General features: G+C 43.7%; 1 protein-coding gene across 1 annotated transcript in view; it reads right to left on the bottom strand.

Moving 5' to 3' along the window:
* LOC126271921 (proton-coupled folate transporter-like) overlaps positions 1–15,640 on the bottom strand; it is a 91,310-nt gene that overhangs the window by 57,137 nt on the left and 18,533 nt on the right. Inside the window, exons 3-4 of the mRNA XM_049974321.1 lie at positions 10,463–10,741; positions 9,805–9,979 (exon numbers count right to left, since the gene is read on the bottom strand). Of these exons, the coding sequence (XP_049830278.1) occupies positions 9,805–9,979; positions 10,463–10,741 (454 nt within the window). The remainder of the gene's footprint in view (positions 1–9,804; positions 9,980–10,462; positions 10,742–15,640) is intronic.

The following is a 15,640-nucleotide window of genomic DNA, read 5'->3' as shown; positions in this document are numbered from 1 at the left end:
GAATAGGGGACCATGGAGGAATTTTACAAGAGGGTCTGTGCTCCAGACTGAACGCTCAAAGGCATAACCAGTGTTAAATGATGATGATGATGATGATGATGATAGCTATACATGTCAGCATTTCGTGGTCCCATTGGTTAGAGTTGGTGACTATCACGGCGCCCTGAGATCGATTCCCAGCCGATTCGGGGATTTTCCCCGCTGGGAGCTGGATGTGTGTGTGTGTTGTGATCACCATCGTTTCATCATCGACACGCAAGTCGCGTAAGTGACGTCGAATAAAAAGACTTTCACAAGGCAGCCGAATATCCCAGATGTGGTATCCTGGCCAGTAATTCCATACACACATTTCATTTCATTCCATAATTACATAAATATAAATATTGATTTATACTAATCACTTGAGATCCTTTTGCCAATGCAAAGTCCCAAAATTCTTTGTGTTTCAGTTTTGAGAAGCGACTGGTTTGGTGACCTGTCGATTTGCCCACCATCCGCCCGCTATTCCTGCAGATTTACACTCTACATAAAAAATATCGAATGGTGCAAACTAAATTTCTTGTTACAAAGTCAGATCAGCGTCCTTTTTTTAAATGCAACATATTTTGTAGTATAATACTTCATACACTGACGGAAAAATATAGCAATACCGAGAGGGAGTTGTGCGACATAAACGAAAGTTGGTAGACGTGTTTCTACGTCTGAAAGATTTGGCGTCAGTCGCATCAGAGTGGCGTTAGTAGCTCTACTCTGAGGATGCTTTAAATACATGCTGTAAAGGTCGTGAGCGTTAGTTAACTTTGAAATTGGATTTGGTGAGTTAGTGTTGGTCAAGAATGCATTTAAGGAGACAAAGACGCTGTTATCAGTACCTCACTGAGTTTGAATGAGATCGTTTAAGAGGGATAAGAAAAGCTTTACTTTCCTTCTGCGATACTGCAGATAGAATTGGCAGAAATGTAGCCACTGTACACGATTGCTCGCAGTGGTGGTCGTGAGAACGCACGGTCTCAAGAAGACCGGGCTCCGGACAGCCACGTGACACTACCGACAGGGAAGGCCACAGTGTTCGGTGTAAGTTTCTGTTGCATCATACTGCATCTGCAGCGGCAACTTGAGCAATAGTTGGCACTACAGTGACACAGCATCTGTCAGAAATCGGTTACTTCAAGGGCAGCTCTGAACCAGAAGCGCTGAAGCGTGCATTCCACTGTCCCCAAGAAACTGCCTTTTGCGACTTCAGTGATACCATGCGAGAGCTAATTGGGGGGCAGGGAGGAGGACTTTTGTGTTTTCTGATGAAAGATGCTTTTGTCTCGGTGCCTGATGGTCGTGTGTTGGCTAGAAGGTGGCCAGTTGAGGGCCTGCTACCAACCTGTCTGCGTGCTGAACACGTTGCATCTACACCTGAAGTGGTCTGGGTTGCGATTTCGTATGACAGCACAGGATCATGCTCGTAGCTATCCCACGCACACTGAATGCAAAATTGTAGATCAATCTGGCGATTTGACCTGTCATGCTGCCATTCATGAACAGTATTCCAAGGGTGTTTTTCAACAGTATAACGCTCGCCCACATAGGGCTGTTGTAACCCAACATGCTCTACAGAGTGTGGACATGTTGCCCTGACCTGCCCAGTCACCAGATCTGCCTCTAGTCGAGAACATATGGAATATCATCGAACGACAAAACCAGCGTCATTCACAAACAGCATTAGCGTCCCTGTATTGACCGACCAAGTGCAACAAGCACGGAACTCCATTCCACAAACTGACATCCAGCACCTGTGCAACACAATGAACCCGCATTTGTATGCTTGTATTGAACATTCAAGCATTTACACCGGTTATTAATGTACAAGGATTTCACATTTTTAATGCCTTATTTCGCGTTTGCATTTATCTGTGATCATGCAATGTTAAACCCTTAAATATATTATCTAGACGAATGTATTCCCGTGTTTTCATTATTATATATTAATTAATTTCTGATGTTGGGGTTTTTTTCTCGTCAGTGTGTCATCACGGTCCACCGTCAAGAAACGTATCTGCTCCCTTCGAACGACTCTGAACCTGACGACCACGAAAGCAGGTAACTGAAGCGTTTAATTTGACCATTAGATTAGTATTTCATTTAAAACTGAATTCACGATACTGTATCTTTCCTTTTTCTACTCCAGCAATGATCGCTGAGCCGGCCTTTGTGGACGAGCGACTCTAGGCGCTTCACTCTGGAACCGTGTGACCACTACGGTCGCCGGTTCGAATCCTGCCTCGGGCATGGATGTGTGTGATGTCCTTAGGTTAGGTAGGTCTAAGTAGTTCTAAGTTCTACGGGACTAATGACCTCTATGTTAAGTCCCATAGTGCTCAGGGCCATTTGAACCATTTTTTGATCGCTGAGATGTATCCCTACTTAGAACAATTAGTTTACGGAAAAATTGAGTACACTCATTATTTCTCAATCATTTTTCAACTTTTATTTTCAATAGGATTCATTTCAGAAGCCATGAGCCGATATTTTCCATGGATTAGAGATCTCGGTATAAGGATACAGAAGTTAATGGAAGCACTGAATTAAAGACACATAATCCGTATCGACAGGAAATGTAGCTTGTAAATGAAAAGCATCATGACAATCTCTCCTTCGGCAAAACATTACGGATTAGTTCCACATTCGGAGTAGCTCCAGGAGGAGACTATCAAAGGACAGGTGATAATGAGAAAAAGCTTGAAAACCGACGAAAGGATAACACTCTAAGATTCAGAGCGTGTAATGTCACAAGTCTGAACATGTTAGGAGAGCTGGAATATACGTAAAATGAAATGCAAGCCCTAAATTTAAAGATAGTGCGTCTTAATGAAGCGAAAGGGAAAAAAATTGATAAAGATATCTGGGCACAGGGATACAGGGTAGTTTCAACAATAACAGAAAATGATGTAACGGGAGTAGATTGGTCATGAATAGAAGGCAGGTCAGAGAGTAGCTACAGTGAAGAGTTCGCTGGCAGGATTGTTCTCAACACGATCGACAGCAAACCATCATCGACAACAATAGTTCACGTATTCGTGTCCACGTCACAAGCAGAAGCTAAAGACATAGAGAAAGTGTATGCGGACTTTGAATGAGTAATTCAACATGTACAGGTAGAGGAAAATATAATAATCATACCGGACTGGAACGCTATAGTAGGAGAGGAAACAGAAGACAGGAGTTGCAGAAGAATATGAGCTCTGTAGAAGGCAGACATAGGTACAGTGAAATATGGGTTCGGTAGAAGGTGATGATGAATACTACAGCAGACAGTTCATTTAATGAGAAAAGGACATTTCTAAAAAAAAAAAAGAAGCAAAACACAGAAGTTGGATACATAAATAAGGCAAAGGAAATTGTGAAGAAACCTCGGATAACAGAATTACTTCAATTGTCGAAGAAAGAAGAAATTAAAAACTGCTCCGGTTAAGTCAGGAACACAGAAATATAAATCACTTAGAAGCTAATAAACAGGAAGTACAGGAAAGATAAAGCAAAGTGACTGAAAACAAAGTGTGAAGAAATCGAAAAAGAAATGGTTCTCGGAATAAGAAGTAATAACAATCTTCTGTGAAACTGAAGACATGGACGTCAACATTGAGTGTGCAAGAGATGTTCTACTGTTAACTGCAGAGGAGAGAGCAAGCAGATTGAAAGAGTATAAAGAATATATTTACGACGGGGGAGGAACTGTCTGATGGCGTCACAGAATAAGAAAGAGGAGTTTATGTGGCAGAGGGATGACACAACACTAAAGGAGAGTTTAACAGAGCTTTTGAGAACTTGTGACAAAATAAGGTGGAAAGCATAAATACCATTTCTACAGGATTTCTGAAGCAATTGGGAGACGTGAGACGTGTTGTACTACTACTTTCCCAAATCAGTATTAAGTTATTTGCAGTCAGGCAAGCCAGAAGGCTACCCACCACATTTCGCCGTGGAAGCCGAAAGGTGCTGTCCTGCCAAGACAAAAACCTCTGTTCTGGTACAGGAGTGACCTCAGTTACCATAGACCAGGTCCTGCAACTTGCTGCCAGGACTGGAACATTTTCAACATAGCATGCAACAAGGGCCGGAACGCTGCAGTGGTGACATTGATTACAGCTTGCCAGGACCTGGCGCTGTTCTGCTTCTGCGGTATACATCTACAAACGCGATGTCCTGCCATAACAAGTTGGTAAAGAGGCCGTAAATACCACCTGCCCAAACCACGAAGTTTCTGTCGCCAAGCGGAGCTTACACAGCGAAGTACTCGTCGCCAGTCACAGACCTAAGGTGAGTCACCTCATCTCAGCTAGAACTAGATGATGCCTCTGATGACCGCCTCTAGACCTGATGCTGGCGACAGTTGAAATTAAACCTCCCACACAAGTGTCTCTGGCACAGCACTGTGAGATGTTGGCTTGTCGCTGCAATTGGACCTAACGCCGTGACCAGTCTATACAGGAATTTTCTGCCTCTGTGCGCTTGACGTCAGCAGGTCTGACGCCGTTCTGTGCCGCCAGATTGCTGACTCTGCATCTTCTGTAACTGCCAAGACTGGCTGGCGTCTTCGTGCCAGTGACCGTCTGCTGCTGCTGCTTGCTGAGCCCGGCAACTAGTGATGCTCAAGGGCACACGCGCCGCTGGGGCGCCCAATAAATCCTCTCATTATTTTCAGTGCATTATGTTTCCACGACGGGTGAGGGACTGATTCTCACACCTGTTGCCCTGTCTACCATTCTGCACGGTCTTGGTTATCTTTTACCACAGCAACACACGTGTTCGTGCTGTGCCTCAGACAAGTGAAAGACTGTTACAATTTTTGTGTAGGATCTATGACTGCAGACATATTGTCAGACATTCGAGAAATACCTGTATAATCCACACAGTCCCAGAGCTAATTAAAGCAGGTAAATGTGAAACTATTGGACATTCAGTTTAATACGTGATGCATCAAAGTTACTAACAGTATTAATATACAGAAAAATGGAAGAGAAAATTGAGGGTGTTTAGAAGATGATCCGTTTGGCTGTGGGAAAGGTAAATGCACCAGAGAGGCAGTTCTGACGCTGCAGTTGGTAATGCATGCCGGCCGCGGTGGTCTCGCGTTTCTAGGCGCGCAGTCCGGAACCGTGCGACTGCTACGGTCGCAGGTTCGAATCCTGCCTCGGGCATGGATGTGTGTGATGTCCTTAGGTTAGTTAGGTTTAAGTAGTTCTAAGTTCTAGGTGACTAATGACCACAGCATAGTTGAGTCCCATAGTGCTCAGAGCCATTTGAACCATTTGATAATGGATGCAAGACTTAAGAAAAATCGGAACACCTTTGCAGGATTTGTCGACCTAGGTAAAAGCACCAGAGAGCCATTTCTGGAAGCAAGACTTAAGGAAAGTGAGAAGACCTTTGTGCCGTTGCGCGTGCGATATCTTTGCCAACCTATTACCGATTAGTCTCTGTACGTCCATCTTTTCACAGATGTTTGCGGGAGTTCGGCTGTTCAGCATAAAATGTCAAATCAAACACCTTTCAGCCGTCTAAATTTCAGGTTGTTATTTTATTGGGCTACCAGTTTCGGCGATATATTACGTCGTCTTCCGGCCCCTGACCGACGATTAGGAAGATCCCCGCCTCTGGTCCAGTCAAAATAGGGACCATCGTTCAATGGCTGTTATCTGTAGATTTTTGAGACAGCTACAGCCCGCAAGTCATTTTTGAAATGACTGCTGTCTCAAAAACCTACAGATACCAACCATTGAACGATGGCCCCTATTTTGACTGGACCAGAGGCGGGGATCCTCCTAAACGTCGGCCAGGGGGCCGGAAGATGGCGTAATACATTACCGAAATTGGTAGCTCAATAAAAAACAATTTGGAAATTTAGACGGCTTAAACGTGTTTGATTTGACATTCTGTACTGTCGATTACATCTCCCCTACGTTTGTCTCTGGCCCGTTGCTGGGAGAGGAGAGGACGGCTGCCAGCTAGACGTCGCGTAAGCTGCGACGGGTGCCGATACAGCAGCGTGCTTGGTTAGCTATGGGGAAGCAACTTGTTGGCAGCAGTGAGTATATGGAGGTGCGTGTTTATCAAAGACGTGTGGGCTGGAAAGCTACGGCCTGGCCTTTGGAGTGTTATTGGCGCCACCACGTCAGTTGGAGTATAGCTGTCAGCTACTTGACCGTTAAAGGAAGAGAGCCTGCCTGTGAAAGATTGCGAGAGCGTGTTGTGGACTATATGGTGAAGCCTTTTAGTAATGACACTAATTTTGTTGGTAACCTATGTGTGAGCTACCACAGCCTGGTTTCTTTCGACCCTACTTCATTTTTTTGATTCCTTCAATCGCCGTTTGTATTCTGATACTCGGCCGTATTCGGCAGATTTTCTGGACCCATATTCGCTATTTGTGACGAACGTGTATCAGATTTAAAATTTTGCTGTCTGCTCGCCACGTTTCTGAGCATTTTGTTTTTGTGCTCAAGACGTGCTATCTGTCATATCATCCTGTAGTTTAACTATTTTTTACTTATGCTGTGATTGCCTAGCCTTCTTTAAAATGTCTCGTTTTTTATTAAATAGTGTTTAAGGTACTTAAGGTGAACTGTAAACCACCTATCTGACGTATTATATAGTGCCTTGTATTTTATGAAAAGAGGGGTTTATTCCTTGCTTTCCAGCCTTTAATTGATTTCATTATAATAGTGATTGAGCTTAGCTCTTGCTCAATAGGCTTGATAGTTGGGATCCAGTATTTTATCATAATACTGTTTAACACTTTCAGTGCTTGTGAAGCTTGGTTCACGCATTAGTTTTATATTTAATTAAAACAGTACTTAATTCTGCTTACATGTGTGTATTACTGGACACATTAGCCACTATTTAATGCATTATTTATGAATGGATTCCTTGTATGTCATTATTTAATGCATCATTTATCAGGGGCCTCCCTGTATTCCATTATTTAATGCAGTATTTATCAGGGGGTCACTGTGTGCTTTCGTCGATCTGGTGGGATTCACCATTTGTGGAAATGACAGCAATTTTGCTTAGACATACGGCCACCTGATTACATCAAGTCCGCATTACCTATCATTTTACGAACTAGTCGCCCACGTGATAATTATCTTGTCATTAGTTTATTTACCGTTGCTGCCACTGGGCTCAGTTAATCTCGAAGATAGAGCACAGTTATGGTCTAAATTGTTAATTATGTGAAATACAGGTTATCGTCTTGTGTTCAAAATGTAGCACCAATCCGTCATGCCAACTGCCGGACCTCCATGACTATGACAAATGCTTATTGGCAACGTCTCCTCTCCTCGAAGTCTGGAAGCATGGTTACGCCCATCGTGATGCGTTACACATAATCTATAGTCGTCTCAAGAGACAACATGGTGTCACTCCGGTGTCGCATTCTTGTCGTTGATAGCCTCTCTCTGTTGCTTAGTCAACGGGAGCCACAAAAATGGTCGCCGTGTTGGCAGCCCGTAGTGCTCCAGACATTGTTTCGTTGTCTGTATTGCTACAAACAAGCCCATTTCCTGACTCGAGGTACGTCACGTAGCTGTACGATCCTGCACGGCACAGCGAATGATACCTGTCTTTGCGGGATCTAGTAACATGAAAACGCTGAGAACCTAACTGATCAGCCAGAATATTATGACCACCTACCTAATAGCCAGTATGTCCACCTGTGGCGTCGTGGCATGGAAGCAATGAAGCCTTGATACGTCACTGGAAGGAGTTGGTACCACATCTTCACACGCAAGTCATCTAATTCCCGTAAATTCCGGGGTCGACGAGCTCTGACACCACGATATCAATCACATCCCAGATGTGTTCGATCTGGTTCAGATCTGGCTAGCTGTGGCGCCAGCACATCATCTGCAACTCGCCACTGTGTTTCTCGAACCACTCCACCACATTCGTGGCCTTGCGACATGGCGCATTATTTTGTTGAAAAATGCCACAGCTGTCAGGAAACATGATCATCATGAAGGGGCGTACGTGGTCTGTAACCAGTGTACGATACTCCTTGGACGTCACGGCGCTTTTCACGACCTCCACACGACCCATGGATCCCCACGTGAATATTTCCCAGAGCAAAATGGAGCCGCCACCAGCTTTCATCCCTCCCGCAGTACATGTGTCAAGGAGTAGTTGCCCTAGAAGACGACGATTTCGCCTCCTCCCATAGACACGATGAAGAGTGTATCGGGTTTCATCAGACGATGCAACGCTCTGCCAGGGCGCCAACATCCAGTGCCAATGGTCACGTGCCAATTTCAGTCGCAGTTGCTGATGTCGTGGTGTTAACACTGGAACATGCATGGGCCGTCGACTGCGGGGGCCCATCGTTAGGAGTATTCGGCACACTGTGTGCTGTCCTCTGCCCAGCACTAAAGTCTGATGTTAGCTCCGTCACAGTTCGACACCTGTCCTGTATTACCCCTCTGTCCAGCCTACGACATCCGATATCTGTAATGAGGGGAGGCTGCCCAACCCCACGACGTCTGGACGTAGTTTTGCTTTGGTTTCTCCTCGTGTTGAAGACACTCACCACAAAACTCCTCGAACACACGAAAAGCCGTGCGTTTCCGAAATACTTTTGTCAAACGTCCGGACTATCACAGTGTGCCCTCCGTCAAAGTCAGATAGAACGCGCACCTTCCTCATTCATACACCGACAGCAAGCTCACTGATAGTATATTTATCATGCGTGTGTCTTAATAGCAGGCACTCCGCGCCAGGTGACCTGGACGGGTTTATAATGTTCTGGCTGATCAGTGTACACGGTGTTAAGTGTGGCTGAGCTGTCCCCACTGATTCGATATTCACATGACAGTTGTGGAAATCCAACACAAGCTGCAGCATCACAGAACGGTACACAGCGTTAAGTGTGGCTGAGCTGTCCCCACTGATTCGATATTCGCATGTCAGTTGTGGAAATCCAACACAAGCTGCAGCATCACAGAACGGCAAACCAAGACTCAATTCGGCCATAGCCGGCCGCGGTGGTCTCGCGGTTCTAGGCGCGCAGTCCGGAACCGTGCGACTGCTACGGTCGCAGGTTCGAATCCTGCCTCGGGCATGGATGTGTGTGATGTCCTTAGGTTAGTTAGGTTTAAGTATTTCTAAGTTCTAGGGGACTAATGACCACAGCAGTTGAGTCCCGTAGTGCTCAGAGCCATTTGAACCAATTCGGCCACTATCCTACCACTGACGAATTCCGCCTCGTGCTCCTAGCCGTTTCTCCTCCTAACGCGAGGCATAACATATATTCTGAAAGAGACAATCATATGTATAATCAACCAAGTAATACACCCAATCCATGACAGTTTATCGTTTGGTACATGCACCCTTCATGGTGTTCTAATTTTAACTACTAATACTGTATTAAGTACTGGCATTTGGTAACTGACCAATAAATCGATCCGGTCGTAGGCTCGAATCCTGCCTCGGGCATGGATGTGTGTGATGTCCTTAGGTTAGTTAGGTTTAAGTAGTTCTAAGTTCTAGGGGACTCATGACCTCAGAAGTTAAGTCCCATAGTGCTCAGAGCCAATAAATCGATCGTCATGCAACGATTTTACCATATAAAAAGACTAACATAGATTATGAGCTTTATTATTCTACAATCTGACGTTAGATTAAAGTATTTCTTGTATTGTTACTCCGTACTGCCAAACTGTTATCCACTAAAACATGAAATATCAAACTCAAGTTGCAAGTACTTCATTAATAAAGTATCTTTTAGTGAATGCCTTAACCAATTAAGCTGTGAACACTTACCTGAGCTCCTTCTGCCCCTCAGGGCTAATGTCAGCTATGTAGATGTTTGCAACAGCCATGAGGTTCATCATGCCGCCACTGAAGGTGGTCACTACAGACGGCAGCAGCAGCCACTCTGGCGCTAGGTCTTTAATCGCAGACAGCCCAGAGAACAGACTGTACGCGATTGTGTTCCCTGCAATTAGTTACGATTTTCAGTTTCTGTCAGACATAAATAACGATACGAATGGACAGTTTTTAAGGAGGTGGCACTCATACCACGAACTACTAAAAATGAACGAGTATTGTTTTTCAAATGTGGAGGTCCTTCGCACCTGTGTACACAGCGACACTCTGCAATTGTTGGAAACATCTGTAGCCATAGAACAAAGGTGCCTGCAGACCGTGGTATTTTCAACTGTCACGAAGAATGACGAGGAGTGGCATATGCGAGCTGTTCATTGCGTTATACTGGATAGTGAGATACGTCGTAGGGGCACAGCGTTTTTATCACACTCACACAATTCTCAACAAATACTGAATACGTCTAGAAATAAAGAATAGGGCTCTTATGTGTCAGCGTATGTCAGTAGTGAACACTGGAAGTTGGTACTGGTGTGAAGGGACGTCTGTTCAGTAAGCATGGGTGAATGGTGAGAGACTCGTGCTCTGGACATACCAGCAAAGGACCAGAGAAAGATGGGCCGCCGGTCGAACTTGTCGCTCCAACTGCCGATGAAAAGCGACACAGCGGCGGGCACGATTCCTTCGATGATAGCCTTCCAGGTGAGAAGCGTGCTGGAGTAGGTGCGGTCCTCGTTGGTGCACATGTTGGGGTCTCTGGAGCCGCATACTCGCTCCAGGAAGAGCCCGCTGGCCACCCACTGTGTCACGACGTAGGAGAACATGAACAGCAGGACAAGCGGCTCCACCGTCGGACGGATGCGCCACCACTTCACTGCAACACGAAGCTCTCGTCACCACTTGCTCGTTTTCTGCTTCATCTCGCGTAAACAACTGCATTCTCAGGACGTCTTCTGAGAGGGTAACACGGCCCCAACACATTTTAAGAATGACATGGTTTCCACGAGGCTGTTATTTTAAAATAGTGCTTTATTAAGAGCTACGAGCTACTCTGCAGTATGTACACATGTGGTGGAACTACAAATAGTTGTGTATAAGTTCGTTTTGTGGCTCCATATTCCGAGGTCGCGCATATTAACAACCGTGGTATACCTATCTGTATGTGGCATGTGATTTCTGTTGTTTATAAAATGAAGGCTTACACGACCGGATGACCATGCTGCTGGTAAACTTCTTGGGGTATAAGGTCGTGGTCTACGAAACTCTTCTGTTCGTAATGTTTCATCCAGAATACACCGGACGTCTTCAGAGGCGTTACTCCTCTGTTGAGTCGGCAAGACTGTTCTCTGTCTTCGAGATCAACTCGATATCAACTGAGCCCAGTGGTAGTAACAGTAAATAAACAAATAACAAGATAATTATCACATAGGCGACTAGTATGTAAAACCTCAAATGATAGGTAATGCGGACTTGATGTAATCAGTTGGCCGTATGTCTAAGCAAAATTGCTGTCATTTCCACAAATGTGTTAGAAAATCGTTTGGTGGATCCCACCAGATCGACCGAAGCGCACAGTAAGCCCCCTAATAAATAATGGCATACAGGGAGGAGCAACGCCTCTAAAAGTGTCTAGCGCAGTTCACGACAAAACCTTACCAACAAAAGAGTTTCGTTGACCACGACCTTACACCACGAAAGGTTTACCAGTAACAATTTCTGTTCTTTACTCCGTATGAAGATGATGAATCTACATCTGATTTGCCCTTGATTATGAGCAAGGTTCGAAAGTAGCTAGTTGTGCTTAACGAAGCATGGTGGGAAAGACGCCCTTCTTCAACGTTGCATTCTCTCCAGCAAGTGTGCAATATTCACATCGCCGCCTACAGCGCAGACACGATGTTTCTGAAACCATTATCTGAATTGCCACCAACAAAAATTGCAATATCACAAATAGCAAAAAACACCAAGTTGGTGTGAAGTATGCTACATGCTTGGATATGCAAAGAATTATCATTTCAATGCGGCCTCATAAAACAGGCAAAAGCATCGTCAAATACATTTTATATATAAATATGACGTTCGCAGCTGGTTTCTTATTCAGTCATCGCAGTTGAGTATTGGTTATTTGTGAAAGGATGGTGTAAGAATGGGTAACGACTACCAGCACGTTTCGAAATTTGACAGCAGCAGGATCGTGCCTTAACCACACTGTGGTTCATCGTTCTGGCGTACGGTTGCTTGCATGTCGGAATCCCACGACTGTCATTCGAATGTGGAATCGATGGGTTCCGAAGGGCCAGCCTAAACGCCACTCAAGATATCAGCGGCTCCACGCGTCTAGCGCGTGAAAGAACAGACAGACGAGTTAGTATTCGCTCGGCCGTGCATGAGCTATCAGCCACATCTCCTACCTTGACTCAGGAACGGATTGCATCAAGACACGTATCAACGTTAATAGTGCCACGCTGCCTAGGGCACCACAGATTAGCAGTACTGCGGCCAGTGCTGAGGCTACCCTTGTCTCGTCAGGTGAGAGAGGCGCGACGACCGTGGTACAGCCACCGACAACAAAGGACAGAGGAGTGACACCAAGTTCTCTCTTCAGACAATTCCCGATTGTGTGTGCAGATTCCAGGGGGAACAGACACTGCCCTCGTAGCATTCGTCAGTGTTGTATGGAAGCTGCACCTGGCGTGATGGCATGACTCTCTAAAATGACCTCTGCTTCGCACAGCCACTATGTATAGTCCTTGCATTTTTGACATGTTAAGGTGAATAGGATTGTGGAGAAGAGAAGTTTGTGGCACAACTTGACCAGAAGAAGGGATCGGTTGGTAGGACATGTTCTGAGGCATCAAGGGATCACCAATTTAGTATTGGAGGACAGCGTAGAGGGTAAAAATCGTAGAGGGAGACCAAGAGATGACTACACTAAGCAGATTCAGAAGGATGTGGGTTGCAGTGGGTTCTGGGAGATGAAGAAGCTTGCACAGGATAGAGTAGCATGGAGAGCTGCATCAAACCAGTCTCAGGACGACTGACGACCACAACAACAACAACAACAACAAAGTGAATAGCTGTGCCCTATGTTCGAGGTCTCCGTGACTTTATCTTTCAACACGACAGCGTAAGAGCGCACGTTTCCTGTACTGTCCTGAACTACCTTGATACAGAGGGAGTTCGACAATTTCTCTGGCCAACACATTCTCTAGATCTCTCACCCATGAAAAAGCCTGGTCATAGATCACTGACACGATCGTTGGCCACTATGATTATTCCACTCTGAAACAGATTGAAGCGACATGGAGTGACGTCCTCCTATCTGTCATCCAAGCTCAGGTCGACTCGTTGGCCAGCCACTGTTACTGCCAGAAGTAGCAGCCTGTGAACAGAACTTCGCCCCCTGTATAACCCGTATCACTCACAAATTTAATGATGTGTTCATTCTGCTATATTCTTTGTTTCGTTACTTGTTATTTTTCCCGAACCTGAAATTTTAATGGCCAACAGTGTAATAACTGGCTGGTTCTGTCCTTGTCAGAGTTTTCTCTTTTTGTGGTCGAAAGTGACGCCAAATTAAGGTTCTTACTCCACCCAGAGTCCAAACACGAATTGCCTTATTGATAATGCTAATATACATTGTTTTATAGTGGAAACTACACATTGCTTTGACAGAACTATATAACGAACTCTAACTTTATCAGCGTTAATTAATGCACATTCTTGGTAGTCATCAACGATTGAGTTTTTAGTTGAAGGTTGTTGAACACCATTCACTCTGTTTAGTTCAGTTTCTTTTTTCAGACGAGGCTGCGTTAACTTTACCTCTGAATTCAATGAGGTGTTTAATAATCTCAGCAGATAATCTGTTTTTCAGTGAACCTATTATTTGTTTCATTGACACATTTTTTTGGGGGATAACTCAAAGCTTCCAACCATCTAAATTTATCACTTTCAATAACATCATAAATACGTACCTTACATACATAACATATATAACATATTTAACATATATAACATCATAAATATATATTTAAGGTAGCTACGTGATATATTATGCTGTCTGAATTTTAACAACGCCATTTTCATGTTTTTTGCTAGTAATTTTTTCAGTTAGACATAATGAAATATTGCAACATTGTTCTTAGAGATATGAAGCCATTTCCACAGCTATGAGTGTGTCAGAAACAATGTCAAGTTTACTTAGTTCAACAGCAGTTAAATGTTCTTTAATTAAGAATCTCTTCTCCGAATTAGGTCTATTAAATCAAGCAGCAGCTCCATATACACTTCTCACCGCTTTACTAGCTTCATTTCTTTGCTTTTAAGTTGGTTCTGCGTAGTTTCACCAAAAAGACACTATTATTCGTAAGCTTGAAAAAATTCTGATTAAAATGATTTTTTCTGTCTTCATTTTATCCATTGTCCATCGTTCCTTAATTCCTTCAAAACACGTGGGAGTGTATTTTGCCAGTAAACCACAGGCGCTTTGTTTTTTGCCATAGGCGTTCCACTTCTTTTATCTGTCAAGCATCTACAGGAGCCTGCAATCCATGTTTCTTTTATGTATGTAATAAACGCGTTGTGTAGTGGTTCCAAATATGTTATTACATAACGTTTTCTCTTGCTATTCAATTGTTTTTCAGGTTAGAAACAATTTATGCAACACAAGTTTTGTGGAGTTAAATTACCATTTAGTGCTACATTCGATTCCTGATGCTGTTAACCCATGTATGCCGTCTTCCAGATGTGTTCAGTCTTCTCTGTTTATCCTGCGTCTTTTGTTTGCGTTGTGGTATCTCAGTGTATTTTCATATTTTTTCGTTTGTGTGTGTGTGTGTGTGTGTGTGTGTGCGTATTATAATGTGTGTGAATGTGTTACTCTGTGTGAGTGTACTTCTTTTATTTATTTGTATGTGCGTGCGTGCGTGCGTGTGTGTGTGTGCGTGAGAGAGAAAGAGAGTATTTTCTTATTTTGTGTGGTTATGTTTTACTTCTCTGTTTCTTACTGTCTTAGTGGCTAACACGATCACTGAGTTATTGCTTACGTTGACTTGGTCATTAATTACTTTCTTGCTCACTGCAAGGGATCTTTGTATATGAAAGTATTCCTTTAATGTCAAGAGTTTTTTTGTTGTGACTGTTCACTCTAATAATTTTCATCTCTTGTTCCATGTCAGATGGTTGCAGTACTTCTTTTACCAGGCGATCAGCAACATTTCAACTGGTATGAACCTACTCCTGGGTTTTATCTGGTTTGCCTATCGCTGTTCGTAAATGTTAAATGTTAATAACTGTATCTGCATTCATCCAAGAAGCTTGACAGGATGATAATATTCTCTGAATGTTGCTTTGAATAAAATTATTAATTAGACATCATTTAATTATCTATAGCGAGTAAAATTATTTTCATTATTTTCAGGGAAATCAGTTTTTTGGAACTTCTGGCTCGCTTGATAGTGACACCATTTTCACTGAGCATAGGTAGATCAGAGTGAAGATTAGAAGATTTTCTGGACATCCGGACGTGCTTCTAATGCGTGTTCTATGTAAAATTATCTGGTACTGTCATTACATCAAAACTTTGCACCACTTTTGGAGGCAGCCTTGCAAACTAGATAGTGTTAGGTGTTGCATTTCTCGCAATCTGTACATTCTATTTACATCAAAATGTATTACATAAGATTTATCAGAGCTTTTTATCACAGTGTGACCTAAGCCCACTGTTTGCAACAGTATTCCTATGAGAACAGTGTACAAGACCGTCCCTGAT

The sequence above is a fragment of the Schistocerca gregaria genome, chromosome 1, assembly GCF_023897955.1.
Source record: "Schistocerca gregaria isolate iqSchGreg1 chromosome 1, iqSchGreg1.2, whole genome shotgun sequence".
Classification (NCBI taxonomy): domain Eukaryota; kingdom Metazoa; phylum Arthropoda; class Insecta; order Orthoptera; family Acrididae; genus Schistocerca; species Schistocerca gregaria.
Note: the sequence above shows the minus strand (reverse complement) of the source record. Positions and strands in the feature narration are given on the sequence as shown.